The 19,746-nt window shown below is 66.5% G+C and overlaps 1 protein-coding gene across 7 annotated transcripts in view; it reads right to left on the bottom strand.

Annotated features, from left to right (window-relative positions):
• Nucleotides 1–823: 823 nt before the first annotated feature.
• Nucleotides 824–19,746, bottom strand: part of ADGRB1 (adhesion G protein-coupled receptor B1) — a 76,922-nt gene continuing 57,999 nt past the window's right edge. The window contains exons 22-31 of one of the 7 annotated variants that reach the window (XM_044928902.2): nucleotides 19,407–19,458; nucleotides 17,726–17,792; nucleotides 15,319–15,404; nucleotides 10,566–10,737; nucleotides 7,600–7,695; nucleotides 6,057–6,111; nucleotides 3,464–4,167; nucleotides 2,466–2,501; nucleotides 2,177–2,281; nucleotides 824–1,619 (exon numbers count right to left, since the gene is read on the bottom strand). In XM_044928902.2, the coding sequence (XP_044784837.1) occupies nucleotides 1,419–1,619; nucleotides 2,177–2,281; nucleotides 2,466–2,501; nucleotides 3,464–4,167; nucleotides 6,057–6,111; nucleotides 7,600–7,695; nucleotides 10,566–10,737; nucleotides 15,319–15,404; nucleotides 17,726–17,792; nucleotides 19,407–19,458 (1,574 nt within the window). In that variant the 3' untranslated portion in view covers nucleotides 824–1,418. Of the gene's footprint in view, nucleotides 1,620–2,176; nucleotides 2,282–2,465; nucleotides 2,502–3,463; nucleotides 4,168–6,056; nucleotides 6,112–7,599; nucleotides 7,696–10,565; nucleotides 10,738–15,318; nucleotides 15,405–17,725; nucleotides 17,793–19,388; nucleotides 19,459–19,746 lie in introns of all 7 variants that reach the window. The other 6 variants (XM_044928898.2, XM_044928899.2, XM_044928900.2 and 3 more) reach the window with 6 other exon arrangements.

The raw sequence follows: 19,746 nt of genomic DNA, 5'->3' as shown, positions 1-19,746 counted from the left end.
GAAGCAGTGGTTCCCAAGTGCCTGCTGTGCGAGGCTGGAGGGCTTGGCGCCTCTTGGCTGCCGCATGCCTCCCTCCCTCCCTGCTGTCCACTCACACTGGGTCACAGTGGTCACTCAGCCCCTCCCAGCCAGGCAAGGTCCCCGGTCTCTCTCCATCCTTGGTCACTGTGGTCACTCACAGCGGGCAGCCCTCACCAAGGTCCTCCCCTTCCCCCTGCTGGTGAAGACTATGGGGGAGGGGGCGGGGTCACGGGTGACCCATGCCTGGTGAGATGCCTACAAGCTGGGGAGAGGACGGGCAAGGCTGCTACGGGAATCCTGCGCCAGGCAGCACCCACGGCTTTTTAGCTGGTTCTGACATTGCTTTCCTCTTGGATGACATCGTTAGTGGCCCATAATCTCAGGGTGCTGGGGCCCCCAAATGCACATCTCCTCTGTGGGCAGGCCACTGCCTGCTGCCTCTCAGGGCCCAGGAGGTCTGCCTGGCTGGTAGAGGCCCTGAGGCTCGCCGGGGTGGGGCGCACAGCCCAGGGTGAGTGGATTGGCCACTCCACCAACAGCAGACCCTTAGGTCTCCTGCCAGCTCCCTGCGGAGGTTCAGGCTGCCCCCTGCTGGAAGTAGAGGAGAAAGGCAGGACCCGCAGCATCCACTCGCTCAGCCACCGTTTCAGAGCTCAGGCTGACAAGCAGGTGGGTACCAGCCCCCAGGCCTCCCCAGCCCTCCCCGCCCAGGTGGAGGGCCACCGAGGTCGGCGAAGACCACTGCCAGCTCACCAAGGTCCTGGCGTGTGTGCTGCACGGAGAAGAGACACGCAGAGAGAACTTGGGTTTTTAATTCTTTTTATTGAAGAAAAGAAAAGGAGAGAAAAAATAGATTCCCCACCCCTGTTTCTTCCCGGAGTGGGCTTCTGCTCCTGGCCCTGGGTGGCGTAGGGTAGAGGGCTGTGCTCTCCACCTGGGTCTGGGGAGGGGCACCCAGGCCCTGGAAGGGGTTGGGGGGGAGCTGGCTGCTTCCGAGGGGTGGGGGTGTCTAAAAAACGGTGCCAGGCCGGCCGGGCCAAGCAGGCTGGTCCTCTGCTGCAGCAGCTCAGGCGGGCATCCCCGGGGACGCTGGCCACGCCCGGTCTGGCCGTTGTTCGCGGCTGTCTGCCCGCCCGCCAGGGCTGGGCCCGAGGAGGGCAGAGTCTGAGGCACCTTCGGCCTCCGGAGCCCTGTGCCCACGGGGGCTGCTGTCTCCTGTCCCGTCTGGCTCTGGTCCCAGCACTGCGGGCCTCTGCCTGGCCGCCGTCCGAGCGCCCTGAGGCCGGGGCGCGGGCCTCGCCCGCTGCCCACGAGCGTGTCTGTGCCCGTCCTGCGGCAGGAGCAGGCAGAGCAGCGTCCCTCGTCCGTGGCCCGGTGCGTGGCCGCCGCCCGCCCGCTCAGACCTCGGTCTGGAGGTCAATGATGTCCTGGCCCACCAGCGGGATGGTGGCGCCCGACTTCTCCCACTCCACACTCCGCAGCTCCAGTGGGGATGGCGGGAGCGGCTCCAGCTCCTTCTTCACCCAGGCGGGCGGCCCGTGCGCTTTCCGGAGGCTCTCCCAGGGCCGCTTGTTGGGCGTCTGCTGCTTTTCTGGCTGCTGGCCGGTGGGCAGTGGACAGGTGAGGGCCCAGTCAGAGAGACGCAGAGCAGACGGGGCATGGAGAAAAGGCAGCAGGCCGTGAGGAAGGGGCCGTGCAGGAAGGTGCGGGAGGCAGGGAGACCCAAGCACAGAGTGGGGAGCCTGGGAGCAGAGCCTTTCAAGATGGCACAAGGGCGGCGACCCCCACCACTGAGTAAAGGGTGTGGGAGTGGCTTGTCGGGAAGGACACAGCACCCCTCGCTTGGCTGCTGCCTGGCACCGGGGGGCAGCCTTGCTCAGGCTCGCCCAGGACAGGGTCAGCCCGGGGTGCTGTCTACCCTTCCCGCCGGCCCCAGAACAGACCCGTCCACCCGCCCTGTCCCTCCAGGGTATAGCAAGAGCTGGGCCACGCCAATCCTAAGGAAAGGTTGAATGAATGAATGAATGAAGTAGGACCAGAGGAAGGAGAAAAGGGCTTACCTAAGGGCTCATAGCCCCGTCCATGCCCGGCCCACGCCCCTCCCCACTCTCGGCTCAGCCCCCCGAAGCCCCGCCCCAGCCCTCGCCCTCCAGACCTTGCTGTCTGGGCCCAGCACGTCCTTGTCCTTTTCTGCGTGCTGTAACTTCCGGTTCAGGTCCTGGAACATGTCCTGGTGCCGCTTCCGTGTGTGCATGATTTTCTGCAGGGGGAGGGGAGGCAGCAAGCCCTGAGCCAGGAAAGGGACTGCCCTGCCCCCGCCTGGGCAGGCTCCTGGAGACTGGGCTCCCGATGCGGGGAAGGGGGGGCGGTCCCTCTCCCCAGCCCCTCCCCACCTGCTGGAAGGCCTGGGCCGGGTGATTGGGACAGGGTACACCAGGACCCACCTCAAAGTCCAGTTCCGCATACCGTGATTTCCGCCGCTGTGGGAAGAAGGGGTTGGTGTACACTGTGGAAAGCATACCCTCAGATCCCCTAGACACGAGCTCCTGCCAGAGGCTGAGGGAGGCCAGGGACACCCTGCCCCGGCCCACCCGTTCCCAGCCGAGCCCCGGCGGCCACACCTCCAACTGCACTGAAGCTATGGCTCTCAGCATCCCGGGCCCTTAGAGGCTGCTCTGCCTGGAGACACCTGGCAACCAGGGCTGGGCAAGGGTGTCCAGTTCAGGCAGCCCAGGACACGCTCCCAGGGACAAGGAGACTGCGACACAGGGTCGTAGCACTTCTGGCCGGCCACACAACTGGAACCCTGGGGCTGAATCACCCAAGGCACATGCCAGGAGGTGGGAGCCCGGACTGCAGAGGGTGGGGCTCCCCGAAGGTGCTGGGCCTGGCTGGCTACCCCCTCAACCCTGAGCCCTTATCCTACAGGCTGAGCAGGGCTTGGGGGTCAACTCCAGGTCCCAGGCTGGCCTAAGCGGGGGCGTGCTGCTCAACCACGGAAGGGGCTGGACTCTGTCCAAGCTGAGGGTTTCTGAGCCCTATGCAATCAGCGAGACCACAATTGAGGGCGACCACCTGACTAGTTGTGTCTTTGGCACAGACAGGACCATGTGGGCCCGGCAGGTCCCGGGAGCAGGGCTGGAGGGAGGCAGATGCTGCCCCCCTCCCAGGCAGGACCCTGACACACAGCAGGCGGGCAAGGGGGAGGCAAGCTCGCTCCAGCCCAGGCCTCGGGTTCCCATCCTGCCAACGGGCCTCATTCTACAGAGGAGACGCTGGCCTCCTGGCTTTCCAGGCCTGGGCTCCCTGAGGCTGGCTGCCACCCCACCTGGATGCCCCGCACCCCCAGCTGAGCCCTCGCCTAAACCCGCAGGGCCAATACACCCGTGCCTTGCCCGCTAGGTTCCCCTTGTCCTGGGAGCAGGTCCCTGGACCCCCTTACCTCCAGGGAGCTCACGGACAGCGTGGAGACATTCTCTGTCTTCGTCCCGGGCCCCGTGCTGGACCCCTGGTGGGCAGCAGGCTCCCCGGGCTCCCCCAGGCTGGGGGGTGCCGGCTCCATGGGGGGCGGTGGGGGCAGGGGCTGCTGGGGCGGTGGGGGTGGCGGGGGTGGGGGCGGCGGGGGCTGGGTGGGGGGCGGCTCGGGGGGCCCGCCGCCGGGGGGCTGGCGGGAGGGCGGGCTGCGGGCCGGGAGCCCTGCGTCAGGCGCCATGCTGAGGTGGATGAGGCGGGTCTGGGGCATCTGGTCGATGTGGATGCTGTACTTGGGCTCCTCCGGGGGCTTGGGCCGCAGCGTGGCCGTGGCCGTGGGCAGGATCACGTAGCTCGTGTCCAGGGCTTTCTCCTGGGCCCGGCTCAGCTCCGAGTCCAGCTTCTTGAAGATGTCCCCGTCGCCAACGAACGACGACTTGGGCGCCCTGTCTTTCTTGAGGGTCAGGGAGTGGTTGGGGAAGTCGGGCAGGGGCCCGCCGGGGCAGCGGGGTGAGCCGTGCAGGTGCAGCTTGGATACATTGGCCGGCAGGCTGTTGAAGTTGGAGGGCGCCTTGGCGTGGGCCAGCTTCAGCTTCTCCTCCTCCGGCAGCGATGGCCGTTTGAGCGTGCCCGTGATGGTGGCCGTGCGGCAGGCTGCAATGTCCTTGTTCAGCACTGTGGGGACAGACGAGGGGGTCAGGGTGGCCGAAGGGGGTGGCACCAGGCCCCCTGGGTCTCAGCTGCTGACTGATCTGGGCACCTGCCAGCCTTGTGTTTGGTGCTGTGGCAGCCTGTGCTACCGTGTGCCTTCAGTGGAGGCTGGCACGCAGGGGTGCCTCCCTGTAGAGCACAGACGACTGCCACCCACAGCAGCTGGCGGGTGCATGGGGGCAGCCCGTGTTGCCTGGCGGCGTGGCACACAGCCCTCCTGCGGGTAGGACCGCATACCAGCCTCTCTGCTGTGCAGCTGCAGGACCAGGCTGCCTTGACCTCCACCCGATCTGGGCTGCAGCGTCCCCACTGCCTGCCTCGTCCCTGCTGGTCAGCTCGGCCTCTACCAGCCCACAGAAAATGCAAAGCGACAGGCAGCGCTGCCCACAGCCCACTGAGGCCCAGTCCTCGGGAAACCTGGTCTGGAGGTAGCGCCCTCCCCGCCACCCCCCGACACCGGCACAGGCGGTGGACAGGCGCCCATGTCACACCCTGGCTCGTCAGCTGCTTCCTGCTTCCTCCTCCTCTAAGCTGCCCAGACCAGTGGGCACTGGCCCACCCTGGTCCTCCTTCTCGTCCTCCCCAACAGCCAGGGTCCCAGGCCCCTTCTGTTCTCCACCCCCTGAACACCAACACTAAGACCCAGTCTGCAGTCCTGCTCTGCCCTGGAACTTGCGGCCCAACCAACCTACCAACTTCCCTGCCAAACCTGCTCCCTGCCACTCGTCTCAGGTTCAGGGTCGGGAAAGGCCCCCTCGCTGCTTCTCCCATGCGTGTCCCTCCCCTCCGGCTGTCCACCTGGAGCCTGGGTCTAGCCCCGTGGGCCTCCCCTGAGCAGATTCACTGCAGACCTCCTGGGCACTCGCTGGGGCCCCCATCTGCCCTGTGCCGGCCTGGGCAGGCCCCTGTGCCAGCCTGGGCAGGCCCCTGTGCCCTGGCCCCTGACTCCTCTCGAGGAGACAGGCCAGGCTGAGGCAGGTTACCAAAGACAAACAAATTGGACGCTCACAGAGGCCAGCTCCACACAGGACCGGGCCCAAGACCCCAAATGCTTTCAACTCTGGGGGTCACCTCTCAGGGAGGTTGGCACATGAGGCGAAAATGGAGCAGGAATCAAGCCAGAGGTCACCTCCTCCAGGGAGCCTTCCTGGTGTTCTGGCAACACCTGACACTGTGCACCCAGGACTGGCCCCGCCCCTCCCCACGGCCACCTCTAGAAAAGATGCTCCCAGACGTCTGACGGGTCAGAGGGGACAGAACCAGCTGGTCCTGCGAGGCCCTGACACCTGGCTCACAATACGACAACACCTGGACAGCTTCCTTTCACTGGGCAGCGATCCTGGTTTTGCACTTGCTTCCTGGAAACCCGCCTAAGGCTCACTGCTCCCAGTGACGTCCCCCCAGCCTGGAAGCTCGGCCAGCCCCGCCTCCGCGGATGGACCAACAGTGAAGGAATGACGGCAACACAGAAGGCAGGCCTGCGAGGGGGCAGGAGGGTGGGCCGCTCCGGGCCTCACAGAGCTGGCTCAGCCACACTGCCCCACAGGAGGGACAGAGGGCTGAGGATGGGGGCACGCGAGGGTGAGGAATGGGCCGGGCTGGGGTCGGGGAGCCCCAGAAGGTGCTCTCCAGTGCTGAGTGCTCCCCGAGCACAGACGCCCCTCCCCTGCTGGGCCTGAGCCTCAGGACGGCTCTCTGAGCCCGCCGCTTCTGCCCCCGGGACCCTGCAGGCAGCCTCGGGGGAGTGGCCGGGGGATGGAGGTGGTTGGTGGGTGTGAGATGAGGACAGCGGACAGACGCATGGAGAAAAGAAGAAACAGTGGGCCCAGGCCAGGGCCACCTGTCGCTCTCACCTGTCAGGCGCTCACCTGATCTACAGGCCAGATCCACGTCCTTCTCAAAGTCGGTCTACGAGACAGAGATGGGCAGCGTGAGGGCCTGAGGGCGGGCGAGGCAGGGTGGGGCAGGGCTGCCTGCAGGCTGGGAAGGAGGGCCGCCCCGGAGCTGCAGCCACACCTCAGAGTGCCGTGTGTGATGCTGTGCATATGCACGTGTGTGCAAGCTCCAGAGGGCCCAGGGTGTCCACAGGTCCAGGGTGCCCGTGGGTGATGCGCTGACGCACAGCGAGGCTATGCGCCCCTGCGGGCCCACGTGTGCGCAGCTGTGTGCCCGCGCCTGTGTGCGCATGCACCCGCACACATGAGCATGCCCCCTTTCTGGACATCTGTGATTAGGAACGGCTCGCTCAGACCCTTGGCCTCCGGTCTGTCCAGAGGGATGGAACACATGGAGGGTCCCATATCAGAACCCCTGCTGCCCACCCACTCGTGTGTCAGGAAGGGGCCTGCCCCCCATCACCCCTATGGCCCCCACCACAGCCCTCAGGACGAGGAAGTGGAGGCCAGCCAGCCCGGGATAGGTACGGTGGGGTCGGGACGCAGGCGTTAATGCCAGGGTGGGACCCGCCGCCCCTGCAGCAGCACTCGTCCTGCTGCCACCCCCCAAGGCCAGGAGGTGGGAGAGGCGGAGCGGGGTGGTCCCCGCCCCGCTTCCAGGGAGCACCCCAGTTGGGGAACCCGGCTCTGGCCACCCAGGCAGGGCAGTGGCCTTCTCCCAGGCCTTGGGGCCCCGGGGGATGGCAGGGCCCTTAGTTAAGACTGGAAGTTCCTTCCTGGCAAATGTGGAGACCAAGTTGTCAGAAAGATCACAGGGTCTTTGCCCAGAGGTCAGAGGCCAGGAGAAGTGTCAGGGGATCCAGGACCTGGCTTCCGCCCACCCCGGACCCCTGCCTCACCCTTGAAAACGCCTCCCTGAGCCCATCCGCCAGCTTCTGCCAAGGCCCTGCCTGTGAGGTGGCCGGCACCCCGAAGACTGAAGGAGCACTTCCCACCTGCTGGGGGCACCCAGCAGGCAGCAGGCACCAAATGATAACATGGAGAATTCACGCAGGATGTTACCAGGGTCTGAACAGGCGGCTTGGTGGGGCCCAGGGAAGGCTCCCTGGAAGAGGTGGCACCTGGAAAGCAGGCACAGGAGTGGGCAGGGGTGTGCAAGTGCCCGAAACTGGACGGTGTGCAGAACAAGAGGGCCAAGGAGTCAGGCCCTTGGGGATGCGTGAGCACAAGCTCACGGCGGGGAGGGCAGCGGGGGGCGCAGGTGTGCGCACGGCCTGACATCCAGAGGGCAGCGTGCGGACAAAGGGCACGGCTGGCGCCAGAGGATGAGCCCGGGGCGGACGCTGGCCCCGCCCAGCTCCCTCAATCTTGACCCTGTCCATGCCCCTGGACTGCGGGTTTCACCTCGGCGAGACCCCAGCCTCAAACTGGGCTCAGAGGTCCTCCTAATGGGCTGCTGGGGCCGAGCAGGGGCTGCCTGTGTCCCGGCCCCGAGCCCTACCATGAGCTGGGCGTGGCCGTTCTGGAAGGAGCCCCCTGAGTCCCCGTTGCCCTCCTCCTGGCGGTCCACCACGCGGCACTTCACAGCGTCCTGGACCTGCGGATGGAGAGCAGAGGCAGTCAACGGCTAGCTACGCCCCCAGAGCCGTGAAGGCTGGTTTGAGTCCAGCAGGCAGGATCTTGGTGAGGGGCGGGCCTATCATGGGCTGCACGGGTCCACGTGCCACGGCGGGGGTGGGTGGGGGGCGCTCACAGGGGCACCTGCTCGTCTGTGGGCCAGAGCGCAGCACGGCGCGCAGGGCAGCTTCAATAGCAGCCACCCAGGGCCCGGCCTCTGCTCTGACCTCTGAGATCTCCTCTATGCCCGTTTTGGGGTGAAAACTCAAAAACCACGGAGCTCTGGGCCCCTGAAAACACGCCTCAAGGCTCCTGTTAGGAATCTGTGGGTAAGAGCCCACACCGCCGGCCTGAGTCGGCTAGTGTCCAGATGTGTCCTGAGTCACTGTGGCCAGCACGTCCCTGAATGTCTGGGGCCAGCTGGGGTCAGGCCCTTGCTCCCTTATCACCAAGAACAGAGCGTTCCGTGGAAGCACTGAACCATCACGGCCTCGGGCTCTTCAGAGGGGAGAGAGAGGGTGGCTGCGAGTGAGGGGCTGGGGAGCAGGAAGCAGCAGAGGAGGAGGAGGAGGAGACCGAGTTAGCCATGGATGCTGCTGGTCTGTGAGAGTGGGAGCCATGGCCGCCACCTCCGCCTGCTGCAGACAGCACTAGGCGCGGGGACAGCAGTGAGCAGAGCGCCTGTCCTCAGGGCGCTGACACTTCAGAGGCCACAAGGGGGGCACAGGGAATAAATGAAGGTGCAGGAAGCTAAAGCACGGAGAGTGGGCTGGGCTATGTACCGAAGGCTGCCTGGAGGCAGTGTCCTGAGTTACGGTGGGGAGAGCTGGGAGGAGGGCTTCCAGACACTGACCCAGCACACACCCAAGAACATGTGCCCAGTGACCCCGGCCACTGAGCCTGTGCTCCTGTGAGGACTGGGAGAGCCCAATGCACACGGCCACCTGGCCGGTCAGGTCTTGCTGGCCCTGGGGAGCACACTCCCAGTCTCACGCTCACAGACCGGCCAACAAACGACTGCTCGGCCCTGCTGCATGCCCAGAGGGCAGGCCTGGCCCAGGAGACGGCGGACTCGAGGGTACGGAGGACACGCTGTCCCCTGGCACGGACGGCCGCGGGCCCCCCATGTCTCATTTCCTTGTGCCGCGACCGACTCCATGGGTGCTGGCGGGGACCCTGCTTGTGCCCCTGTTGGGACGTCCTGTGCCCACAGGGCCGGCATCTGAGTGCCCCTCCTGGCCCGTCCTCCCCAGCATAGCTGAGCAGGCACAGGCGGCCAGGCCCCTCCCATGGGACCCTGGAGCTCACCGAGGGCAGGGGAGGCCGGCCCATGGGTCCTCCGGCCCAGCCCTGCAGGCGCACGTGGGGGCTTCCGAGCCCACCATCTAGTGTCCCAAGGGGCGGCCAGGAGCTCCAGACAGCCCGGAGCTTGTGCCAGCCCACGCAAGCCCACCCTCAGCATGGCCTGCCCTCCACGGGACGTCCGTCACCTGAATCCACCTCTGACTTCTGCCCCCACCCCTCGGGACACAGCCCCTGCTCCTCCATCTTCCAAGCGCTTCCGTCTCTACTCAACATCTTTGCCGCCCACAGGCTCTCTTCCTGACCCAGGACGTCACTCTGTCGTTGCTGCCCGTCTTGTTTCGCAGATGGAGAGGCAGCTGAGGGCCACAAGCCCGGGCCACCGCAGCCTCAGTCCGTCCAAGGTGAGTGGGCACGAGCTACTCTGGGGGCTGTCCCGAGGCTCCTTAATGCACGTGTGCAGGGGAACAGGCCCAAGCAGGTGCTGGGCTGGGGGAGCGAGGTTCTCTCTGCAGGGCGTCAACGTGGGTCCGTAAAGTCACCTCCACCTGGGCCATCTCTGGCTCCAGCACAGGCGGCCCCCGCCTGTCTCGGGGGAGGCTCTCCCTGGGCCCTCAGGACTAGAGAGCGGACACACAGGACCGACTGGACGTCTGCAGATGGTGGGGGCACCACTCCCTTGGCAGAAACGTCGGGGCTCCGCCCTGCTGTCTTTCCTGCAGCAGGAGCCCCTGGAGAGGGGCGTCCCCGTCTCCCCCAGGTGTGAGCAGGGCAAGGGGTGGGCTCAGCTGTCCCCGCCAGGGCGGCCCTATCTTCAGCTGTGCAGAGCCCCAGGCAGGCCAGGGCCCTGGCGTCCACGCCCAGAGGAGAAGCTCTAGGCAGGGAGGCTGGGTGGGCCGCGCCGGCTCAGCAGACAGAAGACAGATCGCCCCTCAGGGTCTCAGGACTCCCCTGCACCAAGGGACGCTCCGGCCTGGCCTCCTGGGCTGCCCAGCGTGCTCACTGCCCTCCACGAGACCCTGGGGTGGGCTCTAGTCCAGCAATGTCTGATGCTGGCATGTCACACTCCCTCCCCCCAGGATGAGGCATATCCCCTCCGTCGTTGCTACCAGCCAGAAGACGGTCAGGCAAGGGTTCGGTAAAAGGCCTTCTCCTATACCTTCCGGAGAAGCCCAGAAAATGCCACAACGGGAGTCCCAGCTGCCCCGGGAGCCATTCCCACCTCTGGGCCCCCACCAGCCAAAGTACAAGCCCCGTCTCAGCTGGAGCCAGCACAGGGCACCGGAGCGGCTTCTACAAGAAACTGTTGTGTTGACTGAGCCCCGGCTGCATGCTGGGCCCAAGTCCAGTCTCTCGGAAGAGTCAGGGCCCAGGAAGCTGCCCCTCCCCCACTTCCTGCCTCCTTCCAGAACCTTCTGGCCGCGGGGAGGTGGCTTCCCAGTGTCCAGTGCCAGGCTGACCGCTCTTCCCCAGCCTGGAGGGCAATGCGGGCCCCTGGCCCCGCTGCGAGGCCCGGGGAGGGAGGGTGCCCCCCGCCCGCCGGCCCACCTCTCTCCGCAGGATGCAGTGCACCATCACGATGACGAAGCCCTCCAGTGAGTCGAAGACAGCAAAGAGGATCTGGAAGAGGGCGGACCTGCGGTCGGTGACGGCGAGCACAGCGGACATCCAGGTCAGCGCCAGCAGCGGCAGCACCACGCAGGAGCTCCACAGTGAGGCCCTGCGGACGCGGCGGGCGTCAGGGCTGCCCTGGAACCTGATGCCCGCCGGGCTTGCCCCGGGGACAGGCCGGGTCACCTCCCTTCCTGGGCTCAGGCTTACCTCCCTTCCCGGGCCAGTCCCTGCCGCACCCTCTCCCCCAACCGGAGAAACCCGCCCCCCACCCAGCCCGGCTGCCTCCTCTCCTGGGAAGCCTACTTTGCCAGCAACACCCCCAGCTGGGGGCTCGCGGGGCAGCTGGGGACACGGGACGGGGGTCCCAAGCGGCTGGGTGGCAGTGAGGGCTGGGGGGACGGGTCTCTGGAAGATGCAGGTGCTTGACCGTCCTGGAGGCCCCAGGAGGGAGACACGCATGCTGCAGGGAGGGGTGAGCTGGGGGAGAAGGGGTCTCCTCCCAGGGCCCCCAGCCCCAGCCAGAGGCCCAGGGCCAGGACTGCAGGAGGGCCGCAGGGGAGGGCATCTGGCCAAGCCTCTGAGCACTGAACAGAGAGACAGGGTTGGGATCAGTGGGGTCAGGGGTGGGGGGACCGGAGGACCCCTCAGGGAGAAGGAAGGAGCGGACCTACAAGGAAAGAAGACAGACGACAGACAGACAGGGCCGTATGGGGAAGGGACAGGACAGACAGACAGGAACAGAAACAACAGGGGCATCCCCCTCTTGGCGGGCCCTGCTCTGCCCTCCCCAGGGGAGCAGCTGCCCTGTTCTGAAGCCTTTGCCCCTTCCTCCAGGAAGTCCTCCAGGAGCACCTCTGAGGCAGGCATCACCCTCTGCACCCGCATGGGCTACACGGGAGGCCACTCTGGGCTGTCTCCTTGTCCCCACAGTGGGGACATTGTGAGTCAATAGGTTGTGTGGGGACAGAAAGTGTGCCAGCAGGATCCTGGGGGACAGTGTTAGGAAACCTGCCTGACGCCCTGTCCCTGCCGCTATTGCCACTCTCAGGGCTGCCGGGCCTGAGGACCGCAGCCAGGGTGGGCTCTGCGGTGACTGCCCACAGGGGGCTCTGGCGGGCCTCTCTCCCCAGGAGCAGGTGGGGCAGGGCCGCGGGCGGCCACTGGGGGGAGCTGGTGGGAGAAAGGCTGGGGTCCCCTTAGGTCCCTGAGCCCCAAGCTGGCGGGGCCTCCAGACAGCTCAGTGAGATCCCACCAAGGCTGCGCCACCCCTGCAACGGACCACCCGTGAGGGGCCCAGCCCCGCGGGACAACTGCCCTCATCGACTCGGACGGAGTACGCCGGCCACACCTGCCTCCCCGGGCCTCCACGTCCTCCCCCTGCCCTGCCCGGCCGTCTCGAGGGCTCGGGTCCCCACCTCAGGGCCAGCCCCGTGTCTCCTCCCAGGGGATCCCCTAAGGCCACCCCAGGGACGGCCCCCCACCCTGGGCACATTCCCTGGACACGGCGGGCCTCCAGAGCTAGACTTGGCCTCTCTTGTCGCCTCACAGGCTCCCCAGACCACTGGCGCTGAGAACAAGGGGGCCAGGCGGAAGCCCCCGGGCCGGGCACACGCCGCAGGCTGTGTACCCTCTACGCCCGCCTGCCGTGCCCACGCCTGGCCCGGCACCTCAGAGCCCACGACGGGGCCCCGTCCCGGCCTGGGCCTGTCTCCCCCCAGGGTGGGCAGGGCCCTGCCGTCTGCCTCCTCTCTTCCACGGCAGGCCCTCTCAAGCCGGACCCCGGGCCCAGCCACCCCCTCATGATCTGAGCAAGAGGGCCCGGGCCTCCCCCATTGAAACGCTTCATCCTGCTTTGAGCCATTGATCACCGGGCCCAAGGCCTGGCGCTGACAGCCAGGTGCTGCAGCCGGCTGGCAGATGGCTGGGGCCTGGGGACCTGTAAATTACTCAGATGCCTGCAGTCCATCCTCCTCAGCTTCTGAAGCGTTTCTGCCTCGCAGCCGGTGGGGGGTGGGGGGGGTGGGGGGGGTGGGCGTGCAGGTCCAGGTGTGACCGCTGGGCAGGAGGAGGGGCAGGTGCATAGCCGCCCCTGTGGGAAAGTCAGATGCCCCTGGGGGAGGGGTCTGGGCGTGAATGGGGCTGGGCAGGCCCACTGCCACTGACCTCCCGTGCGACCTGCCCAGTACGTCCCCCAGGGGTCCGAGGACAGCCTCTCAGCACAGCCCGAGTCACAGCTGAAGCTGTCTTCCGCCCCATGGGCCTGCCTGCCTGCAGAACAACGGAGGGGCTCAGCTGAGCCCCAGGTGTCCGGGCTGTGGACCCCAGGACAGAGGAGCAGCCCATCCCCCTCCAGAGGATGCTGCGTCTCCACCCCGAGTGTCCAGAGGCCAGGTGGGCTCTCCCCCAGGAGGGTTCCGGGGACCTCTGTCTCTGGGGACCAGACGACCAGACGCTCCTAGGTCATCTGAGCCCCCAGGCTGCACTGCCCCTGCCCTGCTTGTGGCCCCTGGAGGCGGCCAGGGTCAGCAAACAGGCCAGCTGCCCCAACACACCCGGTTTCCACAGGTGTGGCGGCCTCTCACACACTGCAACTCCCGACCAACACACAACTCCTCCCACACTCCACCACACTCAAGCGGAGCACGGTGACCCCAGCACGACCACACTCTGACGACGGCCACCAGCAGACCATGTTCTCACAGCCAGAGGCCCAGCCCGGCTCCCTGCCCTCGGGCCTGCCTGGTTCCCCGAGGCCCTGGAGGATGGGAAGGGAGAAGAAGGGCCGGGCAGGGACCACGGGACCGCAGCATGAGGAGACTGGGGGGGCTGCCGAGGCCCAGAGGGGACAGCAGAGACGACACGAAGGACAGAAAGCGTAACACGAACGAGATGTGACCGCAGGGCGCAGAGCCCGCGGGCGGGCGAGGGGTGGCACTGACGTGGTGTGACTGGCGGCCTCTTCAGCCTCAGAGAGGGCTGCACACTTGGCACATTTCGGGGGGCACCTGAGGTGGGGCCCAGGGCAGCTGACTGCAAGTGAAATTAACAGACTGAAACGAGAGCAAAACTGTTCTCGCAGAAACAGGCAGGGGGAGCAGGAGGGGTGAAGCCCCAAAACTAATCAGAGGGCGTCCAGCCTGAGCCTCCCCAGGTTGGGGGACGGGGTCCGGGGGGGCGAGGCTCCAGGGCAGGGGTGAGGATGGGGGCCAGGGGTCCCTGGGTCTCTTTCCATCCGGGGTCCTGGACCTGCTAGGTGGCAGGGAGAGCCGAGTGCGGGCTCTGAGGCTGGGTGCGTCTGACCGCAGGGCAGGGACGGCCCAGGCCCGTGTACACCCACGTTCAGCACAGCGTGACATGAGCTGCCCACATTCACACCAAGCAGCGGGGCACCTGGCCGAGGCCACGGTCCCCGCCCTCGGGTCCCGCACATCCAGCAGGACCAGGCGCTGCCCCACCCAGAGACGGAGGGATTCGCTCGATGGTCCCAGGGGGCACCTATGAGCTACCTGGGCAGCAGCCCCCCGGCTGGCACTGAGCGGGCGGGGTGCTGAGGTCAGGCCCACAGGTGAGTCCAGCTGGGCTTTTGAGCCCTGGCACCACTGCACCCGGGGGAGGCCCAACGGGGCAGGCGGCCTGACCTGACTCCAGCCCTGCTCCACCTGCCCCCTGCCCCCTGCGCCACCCCCCAACCTCAGGCTCAGTCTGCACTGCTGTGAGATGGGAGCAGGACTGCAGACCCTGCCTCACGAGTCACTGCAGGAGACAAACAGGACAGCGCCACAGGCGGACGGGCCCAGCCTCGCCGCCGCCCTGGCCCCCAGCCTCGCTGCCGCCCTGGCCCATGCTACACCGATCCCAGAGCAAGCGTGGCTGATGCTTCACAGCCCCCACTTCGCAGACTCAGAGCAGAGGCCCAGGCCGTGCAGGGCCCAGGCCCACAGCCAGGCCGGCTGGCTCCCAGCCCCTGCGGGCCCTCCAGGGTCACATGCCTCCCCCAGAGCAGGTTTCTAACCGGGACAGAGCCCGCCAGGGGCCCATGGGGAAGGGCTCCTGAACCTCTGTTCACGGGGAACGCAAGAGCAGGACAAGGCGAGGAAGAGAGACAGAGAGACGCAGACCAGGCAGGAGTGACACAGAGTGGGGTGGGGAGGGGCGTGGACCCCCACACAGACACTGGCCAGGGCAGAGGTGAGGCGAGGAGGGCTTGGCGCTGGGGCGGCACAGGCCCCGTCCGTGACCGCAGGGGGCTCCCGGCCCCTACAGCTGGAGGAGCATCGCCCCACCCCCACGTGCCTCTGTCCAGGTTGGGCACTGCAGCCCCTGGGCACCGCCTGCCCAAGCGCTGCGGGCCTGTCCCAGCGCCACCATCTTGGGGCTGGCTCCCCAGGCAGGAGGAGCATCCCGCCTGGCCCCGCACCCTCCCCGTGCTGAAGGCACTGCAAGGATGGGGCGCTGTGCCAGTTCAGGGCCAGCCGACCACAGAGGGGCAGGGAGAGGCTAGGCGCACCGCCCTCCACCCTGTGGGCCTGGGGTCTTGGGAAGCAGTCAGTTTCATGGCCTCTGAGAACTCGTGAAGCCCCTGCTCTGTCAGGGGCGCCGTGCCTCCATCTCCCGACCCGCTTGGTGGGGGCAGGGGCTCCGGGTCATCCCGACTCGAGGGGGGCGCGGTGCGGCTGCCCGGTCCTACCCTGCCCGCTCCTTCAGCTTCTTGTCCGTGATGCCGTCCTTGGACACAAGCTTGTTGAACACCAGGATCCCGATGACCATGTTCACCTGCAGGGCGGGGGGAAGTGGGTATGGGGGGGTGCCCCAGGGGCACTGGGGCCGGCCCCCCAGCCCCGGGCAGCACGGGACGTCGCACAGCCCCCCGCGGGTGAGGAGAGGAGCTCCAGGGAGGATGCAAAGCCCCCCGGGGACGGGGGAGCTACCAGCTCCACCCAAACTCTGGTGCCTTTGCCCTGTTGTCCCCTCCTGGAGCCCCAGTCCCTAGCGGGGGTTCTCCACCCGACACGGTCCTGCCAGACCCCAAATCTCCCATGTGACGGGTCCCCAGGCCCACTGCCACCCCTCCTGGGATCAACAGCAGTTTGTGAAGCCAGGAGTCCATCTGGGATGGAGTCTAGAGGTCAAGCTGGGGTCGGAGCAAATCGGCCCCTGCCTGGAGCGGTCAAGCACGCGAGTAGGCTGGCCGTAACGCCCCGCGGGGCACCTGTCCTGCGCAGACCACAGAAGGGCCCGCAGGTGACCACCAGTCCAGCTGCTGCCACGCCCAGGCTCACCCTGCGCCCCCATCCTTAGCATCCCGGCAACTCATGTGCGTCCCACGAACGAGCTCGCCCAGCTCGAGCCCGACCTGACGCCGTCTTGGGACACCCCATCCTGGCTCCGCCTGGGGCCACATTGCTCTCCACACGGGGCAGTCCTTCAGAGACCTTAACTCAGGACCGCCGCCCCACAGGTCTTCCCTGAACCTGCTACCACTGGGCACCTGCCCCGGGAAGTGCTTCTGGGAGCCGAGGCAAGTCTCGTTCTACTGCTCACACTGCCGCCCGCGACAGAGACAGGCTGTCCCCAGTGTCCCCACCGGCCACCAGGCCCTGGTCTCCCCTCTCCCTGGAATGCCCTCCCCTCAGGCTTCCACTCTGCAGAGGCTGCTTGACCCCTAGCCAGGTTTCTGCATTTCAGAGACCCTGGGATTCCAGGGGTCCCTGGACCCGTGACCCTAGGCCCAGAGGTCTGGGAAGACCGACTCCCTGGGCCCCCTCAGCTCCAAGTGCTCATGGCCGCACACACAGCGGCAGGCCTGTCCCTGCCTCCCGTCCTCTGGCTGAGAGCGGCTTTTGTGGGTGACCTCGTTTTCTGCCATGGCTGGGGCGGGGTGGGCAGGACACCAGCGGCTGCCACCCTGCCTGCAGCAGCTCTGTGTCCTCCTTTACCTGCGTGTGCCCGCGTTACATGTGGAAAAGACCCTCAGGCTGGGAAAGGCTGAAGGCAGGAGGAAAAGGAGACGACCAAAGATGAAATGGTTGGGTGGCATCACCAATCAACGGACATGAGTTTGAGCACACTCCGGGAGATGGTGAAGGACAGGGAAGCCTGGCGTGCTGCAGTCCATATTGGGTCACAAAGAGTCGGACACGTGTGAGCAACCGAACAACCAGCCCGTGTTACAGGAAGGGCCCCAGGCAGCAGTGCACAGCGGGTCAGGACCAGGACCAGCCTGCCCTCCTTGCACAGTGGGAAGCGACGTGGGGGACTCCTGCCTCTGACAGCCCGCCTCCCCAGGCCCTTAGGAGGCCCAGCCCACTGACTAGTAGCACTGAAATGCAGAGCACGGGGCCTCCCTCCCTACCAGTCTTCCAGACTAAAGGAGCAGGCGGGCTGGGGCTGGGGGCAGGGGCCTGGGGGCCGCCCACAGATCCTGCCTACCAACTCTGTCTGCCCTCTGGCTCCCCCATCTCCCATCCCTTGCAGGCTCAGCCTCCCCTGGGTGCCTTGGGCCTCATTTTCCTCTCCAAGTCCAGTCTGCGCCCCCAGCCTGGCTCAGGTCTGACAATGAGGCAGTGAGGCCCAGCCCGGTGAGCAGGACTCTGCAGAGCGATGCCCTTTCCTGGGGGCAGGTGGGAGAGGAGGGCGAGATGGGCTCAGATCTCCAGTCTCTCCCTGCTCACCGGTGACCCAGGGATGGTAACCCTGTGTGTCCGGGGCACTGCCATCCTCACCAAATGGGAGGGGAACCACAGAAAGGAAGTGCCGGGAGGCATGGGGGCAAGGGAAGGGGCTTCCTTCCTCCAGTGAATGACCAGTTGAGGAAAAAAAACCCCAGTGTGGTCACATCTCTGCTGGCCTGGCCATCTGTCTGCCCACCATCCCCTCACGGTCACACACCCGCACAGGCCTCCCGACAGGTACACGGCCGCTACACAGCCACCAGGCAAGCTGCACCCAGAGACACAGGAGGCCGCTGGCCCAGCCTCTGCGCCCTGGCTGCTCTGTGGGCCCTGCCGGCCCCTGGTGACGGGGGCGACCCCGATGGGGAAGCAGACGCAACTGGAGGCCCGGCTCGAGGGGAGGCAAGGGGCAGGGGTCCCTACCAGCACGACGGCCGCGGCCGGTCCCACGAAGGCGTACAGCAGTCCCCCCTCCAGGGAGAGCCAGCAGCTGGGGGAGGGAGGCAGGCTGGTTAGTGGCCAGACACAACCCCACCCAGGCACAGGCTGGGCCCCATCAGCTTCCAGGCGGGCAGGTGCAAAGCCCAGAAGGGGCAGGAGCAAGCGAGGACACTGCGCAGGATTAATTCTTTGGCTTCGCAACTCGAGGGAGCCCCCAGGCGGCGGACAGGTGAAGTTCACGGGTGGAATCGGTCCAGAGCACGGGGTTCCGGAAGCCCTGATGGTCCCCCTTCCCCGACTCTTCCCCAGGCCTGGGCTCCCCACCTCCCCCCGCAGACCCTCCCCGATCTCACGTGCCGACCCTTTCTCTTGGCATCATGCTAAAATGTTAGGCTGGGTCCCTGGCCTGGAGTTCTTCCTGCCCGCTCAACCCAGGCAGGCCCGAGGCCTCAGCATCGGGCCTCCTGCTCACGGGAGGACCTGAGCCCTCTGCGCCACCACACTTATTTCCCTAAGTCTCCTGGACACCAGCCGGGTGGCCCCCAGGAGCCCTGAGCCCAGGGAGGGCTGCTCTTCTTCCCCCGTGTTCTGTTTCATCTGCCCTGAGCTTCCATGCTATCTGCCAAACACACTCATCTTCATCCTTCAGAACCCCACTGCAACGTCCCACTTCCGCCTGATCTGTCCCCAAGCCGGGTAGACTGGTGTTCCTTCCTCTCAGCTGTGGGGTCAGTGTCCATGCTTCCTTCCCGGTACTCACAGCCCCCACCCCCGCCAGGGTCCCCAGTCAAGTGCAGGAGATGCCTGCCCCAGGGCCTGGTCACGTCCTGGCCCCCTGGGCTCCCCAGGGAGCCGGGCCTGTGCAGCCCCTCCTTCTGCACGTCGCTGCCTTCTTCCTCCCCACATCCACAGCCACAGCCTCCCAGGCCTCGGTTCTTCGCCCCACACCCTAGGAAGCCACATGGCATCCTGGTTTGGCATTCAAGGCCCCTGGACCTGGGCTGGCTGAACCTTCAAGGCCTCAGTGACTTCATCCATGAGACAGCCCCGCCACGTTCCACCCCGCGCCTCCCCCGCCCGCCCCCCCCCCCCCGACTAGGGGCCATGCGCTGTGCTGAGTCGCTCAGTCGTGTCCGACTCGCTGCAAACCATGGACTGTAGCCCACCAGGCTCCCCTGTCCATGAGCTTCTCCAAGAATACTGCAATGGGTTGCCATGCCCTTCTCCAGGAGATCTTCCCAACCCAGGGATCGAACCCAGGTTTCCTGCATTGCAGGCAGATTCTTTACCGTCTGAGCCACCAGGGAAGCCGCAGGGGTCATACAGACTCCTGAAAACCTGGACCCTTTGTCATGCAGATGGGAACGGAAGCTCTGAGGGGCTAAGCAGCTGAGGACACGGGGGCTCCTACCACCCGGGGCCTGTTTCTCTTGAGCCTGCTGCCCACCGCCAGGAGGAGCTGGCGGACAGGGGGCAGAGGGCTACCCCCGGGCCTGGCCTCCAGCTCCCAGGGCCCCCGCTCTTGCCAGGCCTCGGCGTTCTCAGCTCTGAGACGGGTGCCCAGCCAGCCCTCACCTTCCAGGGTGGTGGGAGGGTCTGGGGGAGCCGCGCGGCCTCCACCACATCCCACCCCGCCCCAACTCACTAGTTCATGGTGCTGTACCCTCTGGCCTTGGTAAATCCCACAGAAATAGCCACGACCAGCGCAGGGAGCCCTAGAAGAGCAGAAAGAGAAGGTGTCGGACGGACCCCCACCGTCTAAGGCCCAGCTCTGCAGGTGGGGGAGGGGAGGGGACGAGGCGCCTCTGAAGCCCCTGAACAGAGGATGACAGTGAGCACGTGAGAGAGAGGACACGAAGTGGACCAGCACGAGAACCCACAGAAATGGGCGAGGGCTGCCAGGCCAGCAAGTAAAGCAGGTTGCCCAGCCACCTCTGGACTTCAGATAAGGAAGGAAACATTTCCCGTCGTAAGTTTATCCCAGACATCGCCTGGGATCTACT

This window comes from Bubalus bubalis, chromosome 15 (assembly GCF_019923935.1).
Source record: "Bubalus bubalis isolate 160015118507 breed Murrah chromosome 15, NDDB_SH_1, whole genome shotgun sequence".
Taxonomy (NCBI): domain Eukaryota; kingdom Metazoa; phylum Chordata; class Mammalia; order Artiodactyla; family Bovidae; genus Bubalus; species Bubalus bubalis.
Note: the sequence above shows the minus strand (reverse complement) of the source record. Positions and strands in the feature narration are given on the sequence as shown.